This window comes from Scylla paramamosain, chromosome 11, assembly GCF_035594125.1.
Source record: "Scylla paramamosain isolate STU-SP2022 chromosome 11, ASM3559412v1, whole genome shotgun sequence".
Classification (NCBI taxonomy): Eukaryota; Metazoa; Arthropoda; class Malacostraca; order Decapoda; family Portunidae; genus Scylla; species Scylla paramamosain.
In genome coordinates, this window is record NC_087161.1 from 19,966,023 (window position 1) to 19,991,918 (window position 25,896).

Sequence of the window (25,896 nt, forward strand, 5' to 3'; positions counted from 1 at the left end):
AGAGAGAGAGAGAGAGAGAGAGAGAGAGAGAGAGAGAGAGAGAGAGAGAGAGAGAGAGAAAGAGAGAGAGAGAGAGAGAGAGCCTTTCATATTGATTTTACATGGAAAGGGTCAGCACGAATTGCTAACCTCCACCGCCACCAACGCCACCATCACCGTCTCACGTGAAGTCATCGACCCACACCACCACCACTGACTGATGCACCAATTAGCACACTCCTTATCTATCAGTGTGCTTGTGCCCGTCTGTCTCTCTGTGGCCCGTATTTTTAAACGCTCTGCTCTCTCTTAATAACTTCAGAAAGCCATAGATATTAAGCAGTTTTCACTGTATTTTTTTTAAACTACTTAGATATTAAGGGCACTCTTGAAAACCCAAATAACTAATGCTTATTTATATGCAACGTCTTGTTTATATTTCTTGTGTCCCCTAATCCTCTCTCTCTCTCTCTCTCTCTCTCCTGCAGTATGGTTATCAACAAGGCAGGACTGTGCTGTGTCATATCCGCTGGTACTACTACTACTACTACTACTGATACTACTAAAGTACCACTATTACATTTCATCATAAAGGAACTATAGTACAGAAGTTTTTGTAATCAATCCCCAGTTTTGGTCAGCATCCATTTTAGATCAGACGTATGCTTGGTAATCCTTGAGTTAATTATGCAAGTCAAAGTAACAAGGTGCAAGTGTTGCCACGTTCTGCACCACAAGACATCAGTGTACAGAACAATAGTGCAATGTTTACATGAATTGGGAGAGTTCTCATGCCATGTTTTTACCTTGCCAGGTCATCAAGGAAACAAAAAATTCACAAGTGGCACAGAGTGAGGGTTTTATGTATGGCCTCATAATGCCTTATTTTTACAAAGTACGTATTACAAATCTTCCAATATCCGTGATTCTTCATGTCCATGGGTATGTCATAATCATTTACTTTTTTTCTTTCCTTTTTTCCCCTCCCATCATGCATTGTATAATTATTTAGTATTCTATTACAAAATACTTTACAATCCACTGGACACAAGATACCAGTGTCACATGGCTGCCTTGAAGAATAGGTGAGCCAGTAATTGTTTTAAACCAACAAACCTTCCCTGATTTAACAATGTATCATAATCATTTAGCTGATGACCAACATTCTCAGGGCACAGAATGAGAAATGTAGGTCAGAAAATTATGAATATTATGTCCACTCTTCTGTTTGTGTCATAATAATCACTGCACATCTGGGAAAAATTAGTCTTTGGCCCTCAGTAATGTGTATTGCACTGTGTGGTACATGAACTGAAATTTGTTGCACTGCATATACATTATTATATATGACATTTCTCATTGTAATATATTTCATTTGTCAGATCAAAGCATTCCTTGAGTCAGTTGCCTTGGACCAAAAAGCTCATCCTGATGATATGAAGTGAGCCAATGCTTTCACTGAGGAGCTGCCAGACACCAGGATTAAACTCTCATCATATCAGCAATGAGCTAAGCACTACTGTTTTATAGAATCACCCAACTTATGTCAAGGAGTGGCATAATGTTTCATTTGTGCTATCCTCCCTTTAAAGTGATCTAAGCCTACTATATGATTATACTGTGAAATAACAAGATCTCACTTGAAAGGTATAAGGCTAAGTGGAAGACCACAGAGACCACAGGAGCAAATTAATCATGTGGAGAGAGCATTAGCTGCAAGAAAGATGGTTAAGGAGCAGGGAAGAGTAATTCTGCATAACAGGAATTAATGAAGAAATTGTGAATGCATGAAAAGGAACAAGTTTGATTGCCTTGATGCAAGATTCTGCATCAGATCTAAAAACTGATCGGGTCTGATGCAGTGAGTCTGATAGGTCTAGTACTACAGAGCAGCAAGGGTATATTAGCTCTGCTGTTAGCCCTGATGTGGAAGTTGTTTACTATGCTGCACAACGGACACTAATATGAGGGATGTTCACTGAGTTCTTGGCCTAACCCAGGTGTAAAAAAAGAGCAAAGGTTCACTCAACTTTTTTTTTTTTTCCAACATAATCACCTTCAACTGTGATGCATTTCTCCAGTTTTGTCTTCAACTGCAAAAATCTATCTCTGAGGAATAGTGGGTTGAATCCCTCCAAAACCTCCATGACCTCCTTTGGTCTCTGTCATCAGTGAAAGAGATGCCCTGCAGCTGCTTCTCCATGTGGGAAAAGTGAGTTAGATGGTGCCAGATCAGGGGAATAAGGGGGATGGGGCAACAATTTGAAGCCACAGGACACCACTTTATTGACGGGTCACCATACTCTTGCCATGCAAGAGAACACCTCAGGTCACTCTCCCTCAGCATTCTTCAAACAGAGCCTCCTGAAGCTTCCCCAGTAGATCAGCATATTATGGTCCATTAATGGTACAACCATGATCCAAGAATTACATGAGGAGGATCCCTTCAGGGTCCGAGAACACGTTACCATAACCTGGGATGACTTCATGACCCTGAATTTTTATGGTGTCAGAGAGGAGGGATACTTCTATTGCTTAGATTTGGCTTTGGTTCAACTTTGGTTTTTGGATCAAAATGAGAAACCGACGTTTCATCATGGGTTATGATTTGGGCCATGAATCCCTCTGGATCTGCTCTCATGAGGGCCAACATCTCTGTTGATGTCATTATCTGGTTCCTCTTCTAGTCAAGCAGTAGCATTCCTGGTATCCATTGGGCAGACACCTTGGAAAAGTTGGTGATTGTGCAAGATGGTAACAACAAATCCATCTCCTGCTTAAGAAAAACACCAAAATGTTTGACAGTGGAAGAGAATAGGGCAATTCCCTTAGTGCTATCCTCAATTCTTTATGAATCAACTGTGGCGCTTTCCCTTGAATCACGGAAAACATTATCAAAGCCCGCTGTTCAACTTCTTTCATTTTGCCAAAAGGCACCATCCCTACTCACAAAAAGTCACCGTTGAACTGAATAAAATCACTGAGAGGATGCCAGTCCATGCATTACTTGTTGGTACATGTATGAATGTCTTCCAGCCAAGACAGGCTCCTGTCTCCCCTTCTATGTTAGGCCAAAAACTCAGTGAACAGCCCTCATACTTTGAGGTTCAGTACTTTCTTCCCTAATGTCCAGGGGTTCAAATGTGGAGGATACTTGTGAATGTACTAGCTTATCATGAATGTGAACGTAGTTATGGAAATACCTTGTCTCAGCTACCTCCTTTACAGAGGGTATACAGAGATAGTGTAGAGGTGTATGATACTCGTACATAAGCTTTGATGCACCTATGATACTTATATAGTAAGTAATGTGTCTGAGTGTGTGTGATACACAGTAAACTGTGATGAGTTCTTTGTACCAAAAGCATCAAATTATGTACAGTAATCCCTTCAATATCCATCTCAATTTGTTCACAGCATGTCTGTCCAGATATTGAATATCCATTTCATTTGCATCATTTACTGTAAATCAGTAATACTGGCATGGGAAATGGTATTGTAAAGTATTATATTCATATACAGCCAATTTTAAGATAAATTTCTTCTATATTTGTCACAAATGCTTATTTATGGTGTTTTTTTTTCTTTCTTTCTATGTTATTGTCCTATATCTGCCACAGTACCTGTAATTGCATTTTCTCAGTGATTTATATGTTTTCTGTATGTGCCTGTGTCAAATGAAGCCTCATAACTTATGGAAACAAATGTTAAATTTTTTTGTGATAATACATCATAAAAAATCATTCTCAGCAGTGAAAGGCATGAGAGAGTAAGTAAGCCTTGAAGAAGCCATGGCACAACCACAAAAGCAGACATGTGCTCCATGGTAAGAGGCAACAGGTGACAACAGCAAAGATGTGACCATGATCAAAGGCTCAGCAAGAACAGGGAAGAGTTATGGCTGTGTAGGTACACGGAACAAAAATAGTAAAAGTAAGAAATACCACTATGAAAAATCACTACAAATATATACAATATATCTGCCAATAATAAAAGTACATACAGGTTATGTATTGTATACATATTTCCGTATATAATTCTTATACCTGAGCATGCAGATTACTCGTGGATAAACCACTTGTTGCCACAACATTAATCATGTCACCTTGCTTGTGAAAGAAGATGAGAGAAAAGGAGGTGCATGGCAGGAAACTCAAATCACAATGGTGGCTGGTATATGTCTGGATACTTGACTGAATGTGTCCAGTTTAATATCCAGATACAGTTCTGTCTGGATATTGGCGAGTCTAGTTATTGAGGGAATTACTGTACTAAGGAACCATGCCAAAATTCAGCCCAAGGAAAATTACTGTTCTTTTAGTTGACTATTCACATCAGTTCTCTATAAGAAAATAAATGGTGGGTCAGATCATTCAAAGTATTCAGACAAATAAAATGACAACTCAAAACCAAAAGTCACTTTGTGTTTAGTTACAACACACATTAACAATAATTACTATAAAAACATAATTATTAACAATTACTAAAAATTTCATTCATATTCATTACAATATTGTTTGTTTAATGCCCGCCTAAGAGGTATATGTACTCTCCAGAGATGGAGACTTTCAGTATTAATTAATAAGTGGGTGATGAAGCCATAATACAAAAGTATACAGCAACAGGAAAGGATTCATTCATCAGCTATTCTAGCACAGCCATGGTTTGCTAACTTTATGAACTCTATAGTAATGATGAATTTCCTCTCAGCTTCCCACAACTTAAGAACACCTTAATAATGTAGCAAAAAAATGTACAAACATTGTCTTTCACCGAGTTGCATAACTTTGACACACTTCCTGTGTATCCTTACAAGATAAGGACAGACACTCACTGACTATCACAAGGAAGCTGTGGCAATCAGTACATGTTTGGGTTGTGTTGAGGACCAGTATAAGTGACCCCTACCCCACCCTGGATGACATGGGGCTGTCCTCCTCCTGGTCCGGACTCAGCTTGTGCACTGACTGTGTGTGCAGGGATGAACGGCTGCATGTTGTGCTGTGCAGTGAAATTAGCAGTCTGAGAGTTTGCAGATTGTATTCCTCCTCCAGAAGACACTGGCAAAGAGATGAGGTTGGACATGTGGCCAAGAGAGAGGTAGTAGGAGGGCACGTGGCCCCCCATGGAATGAAGGTTGAGGGGCAAGGCCTGAGGTTGTTCTCCCCCTTGGCCACTTCCATTGCCCCCAGTCTGGAGATTGAGAGGCTGTTGCTGGGGTTGCTGGACTGAAGTAGGGTTGAAGGGTGCCCCTGTGTGCTGTAGCCCCAGCACACTCAGCTGTAGGTTGGGAGGCAGTGCATGAGGCTGCTGGCTGCCCATATATCCAGTCATCTGGGTGCCTGGTGCTGCTGACATGGTCACACCCAGTGTCTGCACTGGTGCTTCTGTTAGGTTGGCAGGGGTGTTGCGTGTGTTTTGGACTTCTTGTGAGCGCTGCCGGGAGCGAGATTGCTTAGGAGTTTTCTTTTTCGTAGTTTGGATAGCCCCTGAGGCTTCTAGACTCTTACGGAGGTCAGACAGCTTCCTTTTGACAGTGTTGAAATCCATTGATTTGAATTCTTCATGAAAAACCTTGAAGTAGAGCCAAGACTTGACTTTTGCATCATAGTCCTTGATCACCTTGTCTGTCAAGAATGCAGAGGGAATGCCATGTAAACTTTGCACTTGTGTGGCCATGTGTGAGAGCTTGATGCATAAATTATGGTTATGAGAACTGACCAGAATATGACATCAATAATATCAACTAAATGTTGGAAATGGTTCTAGTACATTTCCAGTACTAATACCTTTCCAGCCATATATTTCCTACTCTAGAGTGAAGGCAAAAATTCCATTTTATTTTATCTATACATATCTAACAATATCATACAAGCTCTTCCAAGAGTATGACCATGGGAAGTCTCCATTCATTCCTGTCCCTGCATTCCATCCTCTCATAATTCAATTCTCTCATTCTCTTCTTACTTAATTTTCTCACATACTCCAGCACTCTATTCTCTCACTTCACTTCCAGTTCACTCATATGTCTTCTTAAGATCTATGGATGCAGTGTTAACTTTCTTCTCAATCATTAACATTTTTCAACTACCATTCTGAGTGGAGGATCTGATACAAATACCCTATCTTTTCTAAATCCTTTTTGCTCATAATTTATCCTACTCTGTGATCTGTTCACCATTTTAACTCAATTCAAAGCTAGTGACCTTAAGTAGCTGGAAAATAATGTATGAATCCCTGCATACAATACCATCACAATCACCACTCACCAGTCTCCATATCTATAGCCTCAGGTTCATACTGCTGAAGGAAGTTCTTATGAAGTTTAGAGATATTTACATCAGGACCTTGGTTCTTGTCTGTCTTGATGTAGTCACTGCCATTAGGCCCAGAGAGCATCTTAAGAATGTGGTGTTTGATCAGGGTCACCAATTCTGGGGTCACCTGTAAGTTAATCAGTTGTCAGAAAAAATTGTAATGTCTCATGAACATTATACAGGAAGGTCGCAATGATACGAGCAGATAGGTTCCATTTCAATTGCTTGTATAGTGAATTCTCATATAACGAAACACATAACTAATGGCAAAACAAGGTTTAGATTCTGTGATCCTGTCAAAGGTAAGTTTTCAAGCTATAATGTACGATACCAAACACAATAGAGCAACTTGAAAGAGAAAACTGCATACAAAAAACATGATTTTATATTACATAAACATAAAACATGCATAACACTCACCAATGTGTAGCTAATGTGTCAGGGAGGATAACTCACAAACCACTCTTGTGCCTCTTAACAATTTATATCTTCTTTGCAAATGTTATTGGTATTCTAGCTCACTTAGACTTACTGCTAGGATGCACACTGGAACACAATGGCCACTTGGGAAGCTTAGTTAAGACTTGGGAGGCAAAATGAGGCACATGAAGCAAAATAAGGCACAATCTATACACCAAGTGGCCAGTCACACACACACACACACACACACACACACACACACACACACACACACACACACACACACACACACACACACACACACACACACCAAAGATAAAAAATGAAAGAACATGCCAGCATAACACTAACACATCCAAGCACCAGTCATTCACATAAAGCAATGTACACTGTAGTTATACTGTACTGTAAATGTGCTTGCAAGCACAATGATGACAGAGTACAAGTGTAATAACCAGCAGTAAGGTCGTAAGGGTGGGAGTCTGAGAGACATCAAGTTCAGTTTAAAAGATGGCTGGTGAGAATCAGGAGATGAATGATAGGTAAGGGACAGGGGAAGGATGTGCAGTTCTTTTTCAGTGCTCACAAACTTGTCCCTGCACATCTGAATCATCATACATCACCATACAGCCCGGATGTGTTAGCAGGATGGTGCAGGAAGGCACACATTTTAAATTTTGTAATTTTACTCACCTCAGACTGAAGCACATATCATCGGATTTTTGCACTCATATAAAGAAAATAGTCCCTAATTTACACATCTCATATTATCAGTTTCTTGTATAATGGATGCTCGTATAACAGGTCCTCCCTGTACATGGTTTATTCTGGTACACTCCTCTTTTCTGTCTTCCATGTTAGCTGTGGGAAGACAGTCTATGAAAGGAGTCATTTACTCGGTATGACTAAAAACAGTACCTATACCTTCATGGTCTCACCTTTTTTGGTCTGTTCCGATGCCTCCCTCTATTATCACGGGGAAATAAAATATTCTGCTCATGCTTGATGCACAATGTTCTGATTTTCTTGTCTGATATGCCATGTATGTTGGCAAAGGCTTTCTTGCAAACCTGAAATATGAAGTCATTTGAAACAGTGTTCCAAAGAAGCCAAACTAACATCAAGAAATTTTCAGATGCTATAATACTGACTTAAGATTATACCAAAAAGAGAATTACAGGTTTTTAAAGTACAATAGTTCAAAAGACTCCCATAAAGATACAGTGTAGCAATAATCAGCACTTTTTGGCACTCTGCACACGTGGACTGAGGAAGTAATGATTTGATTTGAGCCAGATATGCAGTTCATCAGTTTCAAAATGTATGAACCACTTGCCTTTCCCATCCCCACACAAACCTGGATCTCCTTCCCCTTGATTCGCACATAATACTTGTATGAGCATGTCCTCCGTTCTGAGACAGGCTTTCTCTTCCGTTGAATGTCGTGGCGGCGAATGAGGCCATAGAGGTAGGCATTCTGCTCATCATAGCTGTGTGACATGAATTGTGGAGATCAGTGAGAGAGAGAGAGAGAGAGAGAGAGAGAGAGAGAGAGAGAGAGAGAGAGAGAGAGAGAGAGAGAGAGAGAGAGAGAGAGAGAGAGAGAGAGAGAGTGTGTGTGTGTGTGTGTGTGTGTGTGTGTGTGTGTGTGTGTGTGTGTGTGTGTGTGTGTGTGTGTGTGTGTGTGTGTGTGTGTGTGTGTGTGTGTGTGTGTGTGTTTGCAGGCAGTTAGTTAAACATATGAGGCACCCTGATTCTAGATGTTTAAAACAAACAGCAAATTGCTACACATATACAAAATTTCTGGAAGATAGTAACAGATGCTAAGCACTGGCAGCACACTACAGTGGCTACAGCAGCTGTTAAAAGCTGTGGCAAGTGTTACCATCAGTGGCATGCAGTGGACTTGCATGTCAAACTATTGTTAGGTAAAAAAATAAATAAATAATAAATATATGAATAAAATAAATAAATAAAAAGTCGCTGAAGACTGGTAAGCAGATCCTTGTTATTAATATCTGCCAAAATTTTTGTAGAAGACAAGATATACACTGATCACTAAACCAAAAAATTATACGGGAATAACGTCACAATATAATTTAAGCGGATAGTCATTAACTAAGTTACACGCTATTTGGTAAACTGCTTCCCTCTTGTGCTAAATATAGTCATTCCGAGTATCTCGATGGCTAAAATGAGTTAACAAATCTAAAATTAACCGCAGTATATCGTGTCACATATGAGGTGCAGGTCCCACAGAGGATGGAGGGAGGCAGTGGAGTGGTGTGACACACCTGCCTGGCTTCAGGCATGTATAGCCGCCTGTACCTACCTGTTCAGGGAATAGTAGCCGTTGAATATGGCGTTGCGATTTTCATCGTTGACTGCCGTAAAACACTTATTCTTACAGTTACAGTCCGGCCCGATGGCCCTCGGCCCGACCAGTTCCCCCTTGGTGTTCACGTATGGCTGGCCGGACAGGATGGCACGTTTTCTTTTCTCTTTTTTCCAGTTTTCAGGATTTCTTGTTCTTTTCTTCTTTTCTTTGGGAGCTTCAGGTAGAACAGAATTCTGTGCAGGCGGCACAAAAGTTGGCTGCTGCACCATGGAGTGGTAGAAGTTGGAAGCCATGTTAATATTTACAAACACCTGTAAGTGTCTCAGTGTGTCTCGTCCGGCCACACTCTCGGCGCCGCCACCACCCTCCTACCAACTATCTCCCTCTGTAACGCATTCATTTGTAATAGATGACCATCCTTTCATATAATAACATTCACTGTTCTCCTTACAATATCCTACACTGATCATGGAAACTCCTGACTATTACACTCAAGTCCTGTAAGTGCAAACGAACACCAAACGTTCCGCCCAGCAGGCGACGTCACGGAAACCCAGCTCTGGGATTGGTTAAGCTGCTGCGATCTAGAAAGTCCTTTGTTAGGGGCTGTAGGTCAATACTCGTGTTTCCCTGCTTCCCGCAAACCTCCCGCACCACGGTCCACGAAGAATAAAAAGGACATATGTTCACCCCGATATAAACACAGCCACGTGTGTCGGGTGAGTGCCACGCTCCCTGGCTCTCCGTTGCCTCGCGCAGTGCACCAAGTGGCCCTGCCTCTCTTGCCTGCGGCTACCACCATAAGGAAGAGACTAAACAGCTATACACTCATTGCAAATACCTTAACTCTTGGTGTTAAGAAAACAATCGTATCTTTGAAGTTTGTTTCCATAGTTACAGTTGGAATAGCCACGATGACTTGCTTGGTAGGAAGCACAACAAAAATAAATGAATAAATAAAAATGAGGTAATGGGTAATGGGAGACTGGCATTTAAAGTGTTCTTCAATGCATTATCTCTTAAACTTTTGACCATTCGTCACAGAGCTATATTTGTTCGTGAGCCTGTCGTACTCCCATTTAAAATAATAACAAGAACAATAATAATATTAACTATTACTATCATTATTATCATAATTGTTATCGTTATTATTCTACTATTATTTTACTACTACTGCTACTACTACTACTACTATTACTATTATTATTATTATTATTATTATTATACTCCCAATTAAAACAATAACAACAACAACAACAATAATGATATTAACTATTACTTATTATTATCATAATTATTGTTATTATTATTCTACTATTATTTTACTACTACTACTACTACTACTACTACTACTACTACTACTATTACTACTATTATTATTAATATTATTATTATTATTATTATTATTATTATTATTATTATTATTATATGAAGCAGTTTTTTTTTTTTTTACACATCACACCACACAAGCCCATCAATGTTATTTGTTAACACTGAAGACATGTGAAAATCTGACTACTTTTGACATAACACCACACAGAAGTAACTACACAATACATACATGACTTAGGAATATCCTACAGTCTACCCCCCCACCCCCCTGTCTCTCTCTTATTGATTAGAAATTAATTATGGTATCCTAGAACAAAAACTAACTTCCTTTGTAAGCATGAGCCATGTCAGGGATGATCAGTTTTGAGAGCCAATGAACAATGCTGGGTGTTCACCACTACTGTCCGTGATGCTTGTGGCTCCTCTATGATCACTTGTTTCTGAGAAAACTAATAAAGCTTAGTTTTTTTAGTTTTTTTTTGACATGTATGCATGTAAGAACACACTAGAACATTCATTAAATAAAATACTACATAAATCTAAATAAATAAATAAATACTAAATAAATAAATAAATAGATAATTCATAGAAATAACAAACTCATGAATAATATACTTTTCCTTTTTTACAATAGGTAACTAGCATGAATGTTTACTGTAAGGGTCAGTTTGCATTTCCTATACCAAAAAGGAATTTTCCAAAATAATAAAGTTATCCCAAATACATAGTGTTATAGTGGAACACCAATTTCTAAGAAGCCAGACTTCCTTTAAAAGGTTCATGCTGCCAGTAATTAATTCATGGCAGAATACACTCCTGTTCCAGATGTCTGTGGTAATGGCTAAAGTCACCTGGAGAAAGTAGAAAGGCCAGGGAAACACCATTACTTCACACAGAAAGTTTATTATAAAATATACAAATCACCCTGTCCAAAAAGTTGTGCAGGGCTCATTGCTGTGCATCTCCCATCATCACATACTCTGTAGTTTATGCCAAATGGTGGCTCAGAAATGAGGAGATGCTTGTAAAAGGGAGGTAATCCTTGACTGCCAATGTTTGTAAGAAATTCACAGGTCCTTGTGACGTCCCACACTGCTTCATAATGCAACATGTGATATATGAGAGCTACAAATCTTGCAAAGTTTACTAAATATTTCACAGTTTCTTTCAGATTCATGCATATTCCGAAGCCCTGTGAGGCTTGTCAAACACTGGCATCACAACCAGTAACCAAAATAACAACAGCAAGTGTGGGGCTGAGGTCACCTCTTAACCCTCTCCTGAATGGCATTTTCAAACTAAATAAAAAAACATGCAATAATCTGTTTTCTTAGTGAATGTAATGTGTACAATCTCCTTCTGGTCTGTTCAATATCATTACATGATGGTTGGTCCAGCTAAATGGCCAATCAAGCCAGCCTTTGGAGTCAAGGGAAATGGTACATCAGTGGTATACATATAATGAGGGGAAAATACCTGTTACCTTAGCTAAGCGAAAGGTACACTTCTAAAAATTAATTTCTGCTGAAGACTGATGGTACACTGCAACTTTTACTTATTACTGTAAAGGTAATTTTGATTATGTTCAATTTAATTAAAATATTTCTCTGATTTACAACTTAAAATTTAACAAACGCATGACTATCAGTCTTAATTTCTATATGTTTCTGACTCATATATAAACATTTTTCATAAATCCTGATGTACAGAAATTATTAAAATGATGCAATATCAATGTAATTTTTAACTCTATTACAAGCAAGACATGATACAAAAACTTTCCCTAAAAAAATGTAATTGACCTACATCTAAGATTGTTTTCCCTTTAACTTCCATTTTTGTTAAAGAAAGGATCTGGGGTCAGAAGATCCAAACTCCTTGCTGCAGTGTTTGTAAGTGTGCACACAGCATGTTCCAATGCAGATACACACCAGTTCCTTATGGGACTGTACATAGGGTCTGCCTACCAGCCAGCCACTCAGCACCTCAGCTTACTCTCTACCATCATGCTGGGAACTCCAGCTAAGTAGCCTAATTTGTCTCAGGCCTGTGTACAGTTAGGTTACTTAGTGTTATCCGAAGTCCACCATACAAATAAGATTAACATTAACATTATAACCTGGGCTAGGTAACACATATTGTGATACCAGGTTCCCAAACAAGGGTGAGAAAAATAGTAAGGGTGATCCCACTCTAGATATGTAACACATTCCATTGCATTATTTGTGTATTGCAAACCTTTCAATATAGTTAATGGCCCATATATACAAATAATAAACTTAATGCACACATCATTTAAGTTGTGAAATGTAAAACCCCAGTGAAGCTCATATTACATGATACTAAGGAAAACTTACAAACTTAGTCTTGCTTGACACCCTTGGATGGGTATTCCTTGAAGGCTTTGATGATGAAGAGAGCCAACAGTACATGCAGGAGAATCACAGAAGAGATGGCAGCATACACATTGGCAGTGGTGTCACTGTAAGCCAGTATCTCTGGAAAATGCAATGCAGTTGAAATTTTACTACCTTCTGTCAAGTGCAGTACGTTTCATACATAAGGAAGGCAGCAATTAATAAAAGAAAGCACTTCCTGTCCTCCAGTAAAAAAAAAAAAAAAGCATGACCCTTAAAACAAACTTGTCAAAGACAAGAATGGGAAAGAACTTATAAAGGATATATTTGGAAGCTCATGAATAACTGTAGTTTTGCACAATAAGCACCATTTATGTTTGACTGTTCACATATTTTACATCTCACAATCTGGAATATTTCATATACCTACATAACCCATTGGAAATTTACAAGTCTTGGTACAAATTTTGGAAATTTAACCATACTTTGCTTCATGGAGGTCAACTCCCACCATGTACAATGTAAATAACCAGTGCTCTATTGATTTTTGGATTGAGCTAACATCTATTTCATCTATAAACTGTCTGACCAACCCTGTGATGTCTGCTTCAGACAACCAATCACCAGTTCACCTACTGTTTTTTTAAACCCTCATCCATGATCCAATCTTATCAAGCCGCAGTCAACATAAGAAATGATTACTTAGTCCTGCTTCACACAACTCATTTCACATACCCATCTGAAGATGGACTGCATCATGAGTGACATCACTCTGTCGACAGGAAAAATTAACTGGAGCTGCCAAATGTGACGTCGCTGATGATGCTCCATCCCCAGACAGACACAATGAACAGGTAGTATGAAGTAAACTTTATTCTTCATTTGGTAACATAATTTTGAGGGAGGTGTCCCCATTATGAGATTATAAGGTTCATTTTTATTTAATTCTGAAGTGTTTCAATGCTACATAGCCAAGAAGTATTATGCTACTCAGTTTGATTTGAATGACAAAAGACTGATGTACAGCAATTTGTGATAATTCCTGGGGAATCCAGTGAACCACAGATCTTACAATTTGGAAGTTGAATATTTGGTTAGTTGATATGGTAAAGCCACTCAGAGTCATATGGCTAAGAGGCTGGCACATGGCAGTTAATGTGACTCTGGGGACATGTCCAGTGGCGAGAGAAGCCCCTAGTTTCTGTCAGATAGTAAGACTGCTTGCCCCTACCATATGAAAATGCTTGCTCACCAGGCCCCTTAGCTTGTGGATTAAGAAAGAGGTACAGAATAGCAGAAATAATCTATACCACCATTTATGACTTACCCTGAAATACAAAGGACTTGGTGAAGAAGAAACTGCCAATGGGTAGAAGAATTATCATCAGTACATAGGGTAGCACTGCAGCAATCAGCAAGCCTTCAGTAGGGCCCTAGAAGAACATAACAATGTAATATGCATATACAAACAGTCTCTAAGTAAACTGAATGTTCTTTATAGGAAATATAATGAAACATGGAAGTGAAAAAAAAAATCTACCGGAGGTTTTCATTTAGACTTCTCTCATTGGGAATGCAATGTCTGGACTTGCTTGTAACCTGTTAACACAAACCATCTAGAACGTGTCTGAAAATCTATCAAGACATATAAATGGAAACATGACAGGTAAGCTGAGTGAAAACATCTTGCTATCAGCAACACCCACCGGTCCTGATAATGACCTGAATGTTACAAAGCAACACGGCTCTAGAACCTCCACAGACAGGCAGCAGCAGGAGGAGGAACTACTAACCTTGTCTCCTAGGAAGCTGTCTCCACCTGGGATAGCTGTTACAGTCTTACTCGCCATTATGAACACGGTGACAGACAGCACTACGCGGCTAAACTTTGGCGTCTGTTGACAATCAGCTGACCCTATGAAAATATCTTACGCTCGTATTGAATTTTTATATGCGTATAATATATATATATATATATATATATATATATATATATATATATATATATATATATATATATATATATATATATATATATATATATATATATATATATAACTGCAGTGTTAAGCTAAAAACCATCACTGCCCTGTCATTTATCTGAAAGCTACTCCTGGTACATGATTATGATTTATTCCGTATAAAAATTACTAGCACAGGATAAACCAACCAGCAAAATAAGTTGCAAATTCCATTTTTGACAGTATACAGTTAATTACATTGATGGTCTTCGAGACCTCAACTGATCCTCGAAATGATCTGAGTTTGAAATTATTGCACCAGAAGGAAAAAAAAAAACTAATATGTGACTGAGAAGGACTGTAGCAAGGACTGTGTATTTTTTGTATGCAAGAGTGACTCAAAGAACAACCAAAAAAAAAAAAAAAAAAACACAGGTGCTAGTCCCTAAAGGTTAAACAATCGATCGACAACAGTTGGAGGATAAATGTCTTGACATCTCGATAAGTAAGCGGGGAGTTCCTGAGTTTACCAGAAAAAGGGATAAATGATTGAGAATATTTGTTAACTCTTGCATTAGAGAGGTGGCCAGAATAGGGATGAAAGTAGAAAGTCTTCAGCAGCGAGACCACGGGAAAACAACATGAAAATAGCGGTAGAAGATAAGAGATGCAACATTGCGGCGATGAACAGGCTGAAGACAACCAGTTAGAGGAGAGGAACTAACAATACGAAAAACTTTTGATTCCACCATGTCTAAAATAGTGGTATGAGTGGAACCCCCTCATACATCGTGAAGTGTACCCTGTACAGAGTTAGCAGCTGAGGAGGTGGGGCGAGAAAAAAAACTGACGGAGACGACTCAGAATAGAACATTTAACTTCATATAAGTTGTGTTAGCGAAAGATGAGATGTGAAGTTTCCAGATTATAAGTAAATGACAGACCGAGGATGTTCAATATAGAAGACAAGACAGCTGAGTGTCATTGAAGAAGAGGGGATAGTTATCTGAAAGGTTGTATTGAGTTGATACATGGAGGAATTGAATTTTTAAGGCATTGAGCAATACTAAAATTGCTTTGCTCCAATCAGAAATTACAGAAGTGTCAGAAATCAAACATTCTGTGGCTTTCTTGAAGGGTAGGACGTCTATAAAAATATGCATAAAAGTGCAGGGTGATATCATCAGCGTAGGATTGGATAGGACAAGAAGCTTGATCTAGAATCACTGATGAATAATAGGAAGAGAGTAGATGACAGAACCATGAAGAACATCGCTGTTAATAGACATAGGAAAAGAACAGTGACCGTCTACTACAGCGGCAATAGTAAAATTAGAAAGGAAACTTGAAGTTACAGAGAGAACAGAAGCCGTATACAGAGTCCTCTTGAATGTAGTAATCTTGAAACACCCATGAACTACGGCCAGATTTGATTTCTACCAACATTTTCATCCAATTCCCATGGTGTGCTGCTTGATCCTTAGCAGTATAGATATATGGACACACCAAGAAGACACCCGGTCACGGGTACACAAAACATTTTTCTCCTTATCTATGAATACCAGAGTTTTTAAGATGTAGAATTTTATTATGTCATTGGTCTTGTGTTTGGATGAGTGTGATTGGGTTTGCTTTTGCATTTTTTTGTTTTTCCGATCCTAGCATTCTCTATAGTCAGTCTAGGTAATTTATCTCTCAATAACTCCAATATCTGGTTAGAGACCTAACTGCTACCTTTAGTGACGCAATCTCACATCTTCCGTCAAACACGAAACTGTTGCACGTACTCGAGTGGCAGTGCCCATACCGAACACGCTCCACAAAGCTAATGCAGAATAAAGTGTGGCGTGTTAGTATGACTCATTGTGTCATTACCACATTAAAATGCCTTATTAGTTGAAAATTAGGTCAAAGATTTTATATATATATATATATATATATATATATATATATATATATATATATATATATATATATATATATATATATATATATAAAGTCTTGTAGAAAATAACCGTCATAACTTTGCAACACTAGCGAGGAACATTGGCTCCATACATGCACCATTGTCTAGCTCTCCCTAAAATTGATATCAGTTCCCTTGGGATGCTAGCACCCCATCTTTCGAAATACTGGCTTATGTGATCTTATGGGTATTTTGGTTTGCTATGGTTGGATGTTATGTATATAGATGACAGTAGCTATGTGGTGTTATGACTGTTTGTGTGGGCTGGATGTAGGATTGTGCTGAATGGGTGAGGGTGGACTTCATCCACAAGTGCTTTCTTACTTTATACAAGTGTGCAATTATGTAATATTGTATTTAAAGATGCACGTGTATCTTTCATAATCTCAGACCTGACCCAGCAGCAGTGCAAATCATTAACCTCTTATTTCTGTGTATGGTTGAGGTTCCCATAGAACTTTTCTGAGATTCCAGAACAAGTGAAAGCTCTAATCATAATTTGGTACTATGTAATTTGTGACCTTACTTGATCCAGGTTAAAAATCTGTCACAAATCTTTCATTGTCATGCTTTTTAGTGTAAAAAAATCAGCATAGTTATGGGAAAATTTGTATTTTCCAATGGAAAATTATCCTATTTCTGTTTTATTCTTTTTAGAGTCAGGATTATGTCACTGGTCATAGTATGACATGCAAACATACACACAAAGAATGCAACCTTATATTTTGTGATATAAAGGCTGTCAATTATATTAGATTACTTTTAACAGACAGGAAAAAAGGAGACATATCATTCTTAGTTTTTATTACGAAATTAAAAACAAATATTTATGGCATACTTACTCCTACCCAAGAATTTCTCACATATTTTTTTTTACATTACATACCAAAGCAGCATAAAATACATTTTTTTCTGTTACCTTTCTTAAGACTCTGTCTACAAACCAGTGGAACAACAAAAAAATAGGGGAAAGGGAACAAAGAGGGATTATCTCACCTCCAAACCTCCACCATCCCTGATTATAATCCCACTGAAAAAAAAAAGAGGTTAGAAGGCTACAAAATTTATCTGATGGCCCTTACACATTACAGTTAATACAGTTGACTTGGAATATATTATGTACAGGTACTGGCTGAGGCATGGCGGTGCTGTGCTGCCCCGCGCACAGTATCACGGCTGGAAAATGGTTGCATCGGTAACAGCACCAAACATATACACAAAGAGAAGATAAGAGGGAATGTGTGTGTGTGTGTGTGTGTGTGTGTGTGTGTGTGTGTGTGTGTGTGTGTGTGTGTGTGTGTGTGTGTGTGTGTGTGTGTGTGTGTGTGTGTGTGTGTGTTTATGGGAATTTAAGTTGTGTCGCATTTCATGAAGTAATGATCTGTAACTTGGTATTATTTTACCTTTAGTTTTTCTAGGTTAGTAGTGCAGGATTTCTAAGCTATGTAAATATGTAGATTTCATTATGTTTGTCTTCAAAGGTTCCATGTGCTACTCTCTTGTAGTGCCCAAGGGCAAACAGATTAATTATTTTCTCTTTTCCTGTGTTTGTGAGAGGGAAAACATCCCTATCAGCACCTGCTTTACAGAGCTTACAGTGCCTTGTTCAGCACTGCTGTGTCATGTGTGTGTGCTTGTGTGTGGGTGTGTAACAGTGGCCACCACACACACTTCAGAGACACTTTACAATGTTCAATTATGAGGGGGAGAAAAATCATTTATATGAAATATACACAACATACAGAGTGACCTTGTAGTGCACCAAATATATACATATAATAGTGTAAGGTCACTTTGTACACTTCATGGCAATAGAAACAAATAAAATAAATAGTGCAAGGCTGCGCTGCGCTGAGCATCAAGACATTCAAGCTGCCGTAACACTGCTCAAATTGCAACTGGAAACCAAAAACCAGGCCTTGGAATCAACATGTAGGACGAAACATTGGTCTTGATAAAACAGCAAATTTTCATTATTGCTTGTCATCAGTTTATTTACAATGAGGAAAAGAGGGAAACACTTTGAAAGAGAAGTGGGTGGGGGTGAGAAATTACAGGTTGGGTTGTAAACCAAGATTCCTGTGGAAATATGGACAACACTTAACCTAACCTTGTTTTGTTGTAGAGAATAGAAAGGCAGGAGACCACTTTACTACAGAGAGAGAGAGAGAGAGAGAGAGAGAGAGAGAGAGAGAGAGAGAGAGAGAGAGAGAGAGAGAGAGAGAGAGAGAGAGAGAGAGAGAGAGAGAGATAGCTGAGAGTAGTTTGAACCATTTGCACAAATTAGATATTTAGGAGAGAATTTTATATGCCTAAGGAAGTAACTGAGGAGGAGGAAGAGGAAGAGGAGGGGGAAAAGGAAGAGGAAGAGGAGGAGGAGGAGGAGGAGGAGGAGGAGGAGGAGGAGGAGGAGGAGGAGGAGGAGGAGGAGGAGGAGGAGGAGGAGGAGGAGTTGCAGTCACGTCCCATATGCTAGATGATCCTTAAGTATGGCAGGCTTACTGTGCAAATATGTATAAAAATAAAACTAACTTTAGCATAAATTACAATGACATTCCCTGCAACATCTATATTGGGAGGCTGTGAACACATTTTGGCCTTGCTGTTGCCACCAGTCTCCATTAAATAAACACCATTAGTACACACTGTTGTTACTCTGCATTAAGAATATACACATGGAATGACACTTAACCTCTCTTTTAAAAGTCTCTCATAGTACAATGTAGTATTGCAAAGAGGTGGAGGTACAGTCACCTAAAATTAAGCTTACAAAATAGTCACAGCTGTTTAATAGTTGCTTTTTCTTTTTTTACTGTAAAAAAAAAAATAGTAAAATAAAATAAAAATACAATAAACCCCTAAATATAATTAGATTGTTTTGGCCACATAAATGAGGATTTAGACATAATAGTACCATTATCAGACCTTAATTTATAAATCTTCCAGACCCAGTACTGCATGAAACACAAATGCCCTTCACTAACCCTGAAAAGACCATGTACATACAGTACACACTCCAATTGAACCCTGAGCTTACACCCTTCACCTCAATAAAATAAATAAATAAATAAAATAAAAACAGTCTTTAAAAACAATGTTTCCATCTACATAAAGCACAGCTAATGTTTACAATGTCTTCTATGTGAATTATTGCTCCCTGGTGGTGAAGTGTGTAGTTGGTGGGGAGTCACCACACCACAGCACAGTCAGCAACCCAGGTGATCACTCCTGCATGACAAACTCTTTCTGACACATTCAGTAATAATGACTTAAATCAGTAATTCGGGAGATTGGCAAGATGTCATCAGGTAACAAAGGCTACAAGCATATATTCTGTTGCTGCATCTCAAAGATTTAAAGTCTACAGAAAGAAAAATATTAAGATTTTTTAATTTAATTTTTCATTTTGCATGGCAGATACCACATTAAAAAATATTACACTTGATAAAAATAATATTGTATCAGTAGCAACAATCAGATTCATCCCTGTTCCAAAGATGCATGAAGGTTTTTGTTTTTAACAAATTTAAGACATGAAAGGTAAAGAAAGACCAGACAATAGTATTCAGAGAAAGGGTTTGCCACTGCAGCACTTGTGATTCACCAGGGAAGAAAATAAGACAGCAATGCCCCACCTAATAGACAGCATGAGGTAAGGTGAAGAGCAAAACGGCCACACAAACACTTGCACACATTTACATACACTATAGTTAAGTTAATGTAAGTCCTATAAAACACATCAAGGTAGTATACATACATTAACTTACATACACTTTCATTTCTAACCTACATTCACAACCAGCAAGATTCACCTCCAGCAAATAAAATAGAAAACAGTAGTCAACCTTTCAATGTTATAGTGAATAATAGTTTTTATCAGTTGTATTGGACACTGGTCTTGGTTAATGAGGAAACATATTTCAGCAATAACTCTGATATACCAAACTCACATAAAATAATAACTATAAAATAAATGTAAAAAATAAAAAGTAAATAAAGTAAAATAAAAAGAAAACACTGAGAAAATCATTTCAAGAGTGGTAATTTAAGTTTTTTGCTAATATCCTTAATTATATATTATTAACAACTTTACATATTTGCAGAGATCATATATATTTTTTGGAACAAGAATCCAGTTTGGCAGACATCAACATTTTCTCACAGCAAAAATTAGCAAGTCCACATAATTGGTTTTAAATATGAGTCAGTATTTTGCTTACTGTCAAAAGTCATGCACAAGATGGATCTACTGCACTGCCTTTGAGTAACTGTCCTCTTACTCATAGCTATGTATGTACAGCAACTCAATAGTACATGGGAGGATGCACGAAGCGTACACCCGTGAGGACCCAGGTTCGAATCCCAGGGCAGACAGAGATAAATTTGAGCTTTGTCTCCTTTCATGCTGTAGGATCCCATAACCAAGATGCCATGTGCTGGTATGGGACTGCACCAGGCTCAGTGAGAATAAAACCAAACACAAATACAGTGATTCACAAACCAAATATTCAATCACATCCAGTAGTGTGCTCTGAGTTGCTCATTTTGCAGCTGTTAGTCAGAAATGTGGTCTGCATCAGTGTTGGCCTTCAATTTTTATTTCAAATAATATACATTGCCCATCACTAATCCAGCATAATTTTTGGCTTGTGTCATTTCAAATTTCCCAGGTCGCTGCAGCAACTTGCCGCTGCTACTGTTTTTTTGGTGCTATTGTACTTGCTGTATTATCAGCTGGCATCACTTGCAAACACAGGGAAGCCATTCCAGTTTGTTTTTCTCCATTTATTAATAAACCTGCTCAGTTTTAGCTCCAGCCAAGACTTCAGAGAATAAAGGAAATACTTTGCATTGTGTAAAGTGCAAAGATTGTAAATTATACATAAAAAGATAGGATTGAACTGAAAAAATCTCAACAGTAGTGTCTGTGCAATTATACAGCACTGGCTCTTGAATAGTTTATGATGAAGAAAAAGAAAGAAAAATTGCCCAGTTTCTTTGCTAATAGAACTGGCTGTACTAATACCATCAGTATCTACCAGAAATGAAATACATATCAGTATCAGTATCAGTATCATTATCAGTATCAGCAGAAAAATAGTATCAGTACAGCCCCAATTATTAATCAACTTGTACCAATTCACAGAGTATTTTAAAGGTAGGATGAGGTGGTTAAAACCATTTGGTTAAGTGTATTCTAACCTAACTTCTCTGTAATTTGGCACTCTACAGGTTCCATTGATGCCAGATTGGTGATGGGCAACCTGTACATGGCTCAGTTGTGATGAAAGGTTATTTTTCTCACTGAGTTTTACTGCTAATATGTTTGAGATATGAGGACATTATATTTTGGAAATGAGCTAAATATAGGTTCAGGTGAATTTTGCCCCTAAATATAAACAGAAGATCAAGGTACACACTGTCATCAGAACTTCCTGTGTTAATTCAACATTCTTCTTTCAGCAACCTTCATCATCACAAAGCCTTAAAGTTGAAGTAATAGTAACAAATTTTGCATTCAATTTTCCCACAAAACCTGCATATTTTCCCTCACCACAATGATTGTCAATGAACGCATATTAAGATAACTTGGTGTTGAAAGCATAATATCACACTAAGAAAATGTGCTGTATTGTATAAAAATTTAGATGATTAATTCAATTTGGAAAGAAAAGGAATGAGATAAAATTTTGCTACAGGTGGACAAAGAAGGTTATGTTGCCTTTTTGCAGTTAGTCATTCCCTCTCCCACCAAACAATTCTCAGCAGAGATAAAAAAAATGTAATTGGCTGGTCAGGAGTTGCACCTTTCACTATTGCATCATTCAGTCATCCTAAAGAGACAACAACAGACAGAGCCTACACCTGACTGCGTAATGCAATGCACCATAAACCATACATGAGATAAAGACCTGAGAAGGATACAAAACATGGGGCATGATGCACAAGCTGCACATAATCATGATGCCCAGCAAGTTGTCATTAGGTGACACAGGTTGACTGACTCAAGAAGGCAAGGCACAGCCTTTAAAAACTATAATGATGATGTATTCTTTCACAAACCATGTGTGTCACAATCTCAGAGCCAGCAACAACTAAGGCCAACCACACACTACATTTGGACTTTATACAACCTGCATTGGTAATCTCTTATGATCCATAATTACAAACCAATAGATAATAGCTACCAATGAATAACTGTCTACAGTCATGTAGCTTAACAGTCTGTCTAGACTACTAAGTGTTTAACAGTGCACCTGTTTCTGGAGGGGCAAATTAGAAATAGGAATTTATGTTGCATGCTAAACCTTCATAAGAAGAGGATGCATTTGTCTCTATACATTTGGCACATCCAAGTTCACAAAAAAAGATTGCAACACGCACGCACGCACGCACGCATGGACACACACACACACACACACACACACACACACACACACACACACACACACACACACACACACACACACACTCTGGCAAAGAATTTTCAGGATGAACCCAAAAGCAAGTATTATCTATACAAAATATGAGAGAAAAGTTTAACAACACTAAATTATACACATAAAATTTCATAAGTATTGTACAAAAAAGTAAATATACTGTAAAAAAAATAAATAAATAAAAAAATAAAAAAAATAAAAAAATAAATAAAAATAAATAAATAAAATAAAGTGATGTTATAAACAGTGTAGGGATTAGTGCACTCTACCCACATCTAGGAGGTCTTGTGTTTGAATCCCAGTCTAGGTGGAGAGAGAGAGAAGGTATGCCTCCTTTCATGCTGTAGCCCCTGTTCACCGAGCAGTGAGTAGGTACAGGATATACATCCCAGCAGGAGTGGGAGGCTAGCAATTCTGTCTTTGTGCTTTGTGTGTGTGTGTGTGTGTGTGTGTGTGTGTGTGTGTGTGTGTGTGTGTGTGTGTGTGTGTGTGTGTGTGTGTGTGTGTGTGTGTGTGTGTTTGCTTTAAAAGACAAGAAATGGTAAGTATGGCAAGATATAAAAATAAATTTTCATTAGTATATGATTGACTCCTTGCAAATTTAACACACAGACACACACACACACACACACACACACACACACACACACACACACACACACACACACACACACACAAACACATCATGGGACTCTCAGCCAAATACAATACTTTTAAAGTATGACATTTCTCAGATTCCAAGATGTATCATAATTACATATGTATGCACACACACACACACACACACAATGAACAGTACAGGGCCTACATCCTTTTAATCTCTCTGCTCATCTATATGCATACAAACTAAAAATATACAAATATTCACTGGATTGCTAACAAAAACCTAAGTAGTCTTGGCCCCACTGACCTCGAGCTCTGAAGATGTTATGAATAATGTGTATAAGTGACCCTTGTGCTTCAAAAAGTACCTACCTAATGTATCCAAAATACTCATATAGTATGATAGGCTGCCTAAGCATATCAAAATGTTCTGCTATAACTCATAACTCTCATTTCATGTCTAAGTAGTACTTTTTAAATCATATGTATACTATAATTTATTAAATTTTGAATAAAAATATCATGAAATTGTATAGTAACAGAAGCTGTTGTACTTGCCATGATGCAGGTACAGCAATGTATACTCGGAAAACATATGCCAAAGATGAATGATTTTAGTGAAATAGGCCGCACTTCATTCATACAGAACTCTAATGCTTGACACTCGGGGTTTAAAGTAAATTGTGACAGCAATAATGCCCTAATATAAAACATATAAGCATAAATAAGATGCTGCTTCTCATTGAAGAAAGCTACAACAAAACTGCCACACATCATGAATGGCACCACATGTATTATGTGTGTATAACCATAGCTGCACCCCTCTCCCACGTGAATGGCACCTTGTGTGTGTTGTACCTGCACTCTCATACATGAATGGTACCATGTGTGTGTGTGTGTGTGTGTGTGTGTGTGTGTGTGTGTGTGTGTGTGTGTGTGTGTGTGTGTGTAAACAAAAAATATTATATATATATATATATATATATATATATATATATATATATATATATATATATATATATATATATATATATATATATATATATATATATATATATATATATATATATATATATATATATATATATATATGTATATATATATATATATATAAAATATTTGTGTGTGTGTGTGTGTGTGTGTGTGTGTGTGTGTGTGTGTGTGTGTGTGTGTGTGTGTGTATTGCAGTAGTACCCTCACATACATGAGTACACAACAATGCCCAGGAATGAGGTACAAGATTGGTGGTTGAAGAAAAACCCCATGTAGCAGCAATGAGACTGGGAAGTGTGCAGTGTCTTGCTCCATACCCAATGGGCTTAAGTATGTTGGATAAAATAGAAAATAATTATGCAATTTAATGAAACTTTAGTTATAGATGCAAATTTTGGTTCAAGAGTCAACTAGAGAGGGATGCTCCTAAGTTTTTATGTTACAACCATGATAAAAATATATTTCTATGCCCTTATCAAAACTCTTATATGTACCGGTAAGAGAGCTTGTTTTAGAAATGTGTTATATTACAGATTTCATTTAAGAGCTTTATATTCTGAATATAAGTATATATGTACAATAAACCAGTTAAGGAGGAAGTATATAGTCCCACTAACCAGGGCATATCAAGTATCTCACACCGTGCTCATCACACGCTCAGTGCAAACACAAATATATCCAATGATATCAAGCATTGGCTAAAACTTCTACTCTTCCAAATTGTATATTTCTAATAAAGAAATGTAAGATAATAATAATAATAATAATATAATAATAATAAAAATAATAATAAAAATAATAATGTACATAAAATCCATTAATAATATAAGGAAAAGAAGTAAATAGTATTATGCATAGTCTTGTAAAATCACAATTATGGAATTAACTTTCTGAACAGAAAGACGTCTAATCCAATACACTCTATGAGGAAGAAGGGGGGAAAAAACGGGGTTGATCACAGATATATGGACATGTGTGTTCTCTCACCACATCTGAAGTACACTCCCACATCAGAAACTAGACTTTGAAGGTCCTGTTGTAGGAAGCCCAAACAGTGTCTTCATTTAACAATATACTGTACTTCTTTTAATATCAGCCAGTTAATATACCCATTAGCTTACTAAATTGGCCACTCATAGTAATTCAATATATCTTGCAAAATGATATACTGAGGAAAAAAAAATAGCCAG

General features: G+C 37.7%; 2 protein-coding genes and 1 long non-coding RNA gene across 4 annotated transcripts in view; 1 reads left to right on the top strand and 2 right to left on the bottom strand.

Moving 5' to 3' along the window:
- Window positions 1-1,485, top strand: part of LOC135105035 (uncharacterized) — a 52,584-nt gene extending 51,099 nt beyond the window's left edge. For both annotated transcript variants that reach the window (XR_010270674.1, XR_010270675.1), the window contains 2 exons: window positions 468-874; window positions 1,362-1,485. This is a non-coding gene — a long non-coding RNA (uncharacterized LOC135105035). The remainder of the gene's footprint in view (window positions 1-467; window positions 875-1,361) is intronic.
- On the bottom strand, window positions 822-9,840 carry LOC135105033 (uncharacterized). The gene is made up of 5 exons (XM_064012931.1): window positions 9,049-9,840; window positions 8,074-8,206; window positions 7,655-7,786; window positions 6,249-6,423; window positions 822-5,606 (listed from the first exon to the last, which is right to left on the bottom strand). Exons 1-5 carry the CDS (start codon window positions 9,345-9,347, stop codon window positions 4,840-4,842), a joined length of 1,506 nt encoding a protein of 501 aa, XP_063869001.1. The 5' UTR covers window positions 9,348-9,840; the 3' UTR covers window positions 822-4,839.
- Window positions 9,841-11,273: 1,433 nt separating this feature from the next.
- LOC135105034 (vacuolar ATPase assembly integral membrane protein vma21-like) lies at window positions 11,274-14,682 on the bottom strand. The gene is made up of 3 exons (XM_064012932.1): window positions 14,537-14,682; window positions 14,071-14,176; window positions 11,274-12,884 (listed from the first exon to the last, which is right to left on the bottom strand). Exons 1-3 carry the CDS (start codon window positions 14,591-14,593, stop codon window positions 12,748-12,750), a joined length of 300 nt encoding a protein of 99 aa, XP_063869002.1. The 5' UTR covers window positions 14,594-14,682; the 3' UTR covers window positions 11,274-12,747.
- Window positions 14,683-25,896: the final 11,214 nt, after the last annotated feature.

Excerpts from the sequence above, each read along its gene's own strand:
- LOC135105033 (XM_064012931.1), bottom strand. The coding sequence starts at position 9,347 with ATGGCTTCCAACTTCTACCACTCCATGGTGCAGCAGCCAACTTTTGTG. Across the intron at positions 8,207-9,048 it reads GGCTACTATTCCCTGAACAG|CTATGATGAGCAGAATGCCT; the intron begins GTAGGTACAGGC and ends CATGTCACACAG. Across the intron at positions 5,607-6,248 it reads GGCTATAGATATGGAGACTG|ACAAGGTGATCAAGGACTAT; the intron begins GTGAGTGGTGAT and ends CATTCTTGACAG.
- LOC135105034 (XM_064012932.1), bottom strand. The coding sequence starts at position 14,593 with ATGGCGAGTAAGACTGTAACAGCTATCCCAGGTGGAGACAGCTTCCTA. Across the intron at positions 14,177-14,536 it reads ACAGCTTCCTAGGAGACAAG|GGCCCTACTGAAGGCTTGCT; the intron begins GTTAGTAGTTCC and ends ATGTTCTTCTAG. Across the intron at positions 12,885-14,070 it reads CAAGTCCTTTGTATTTCAGG|AGATACTGGCTTACAGTGAC; the intron begins GTAAGTCATAAA and ends TGCATTTTCCAG.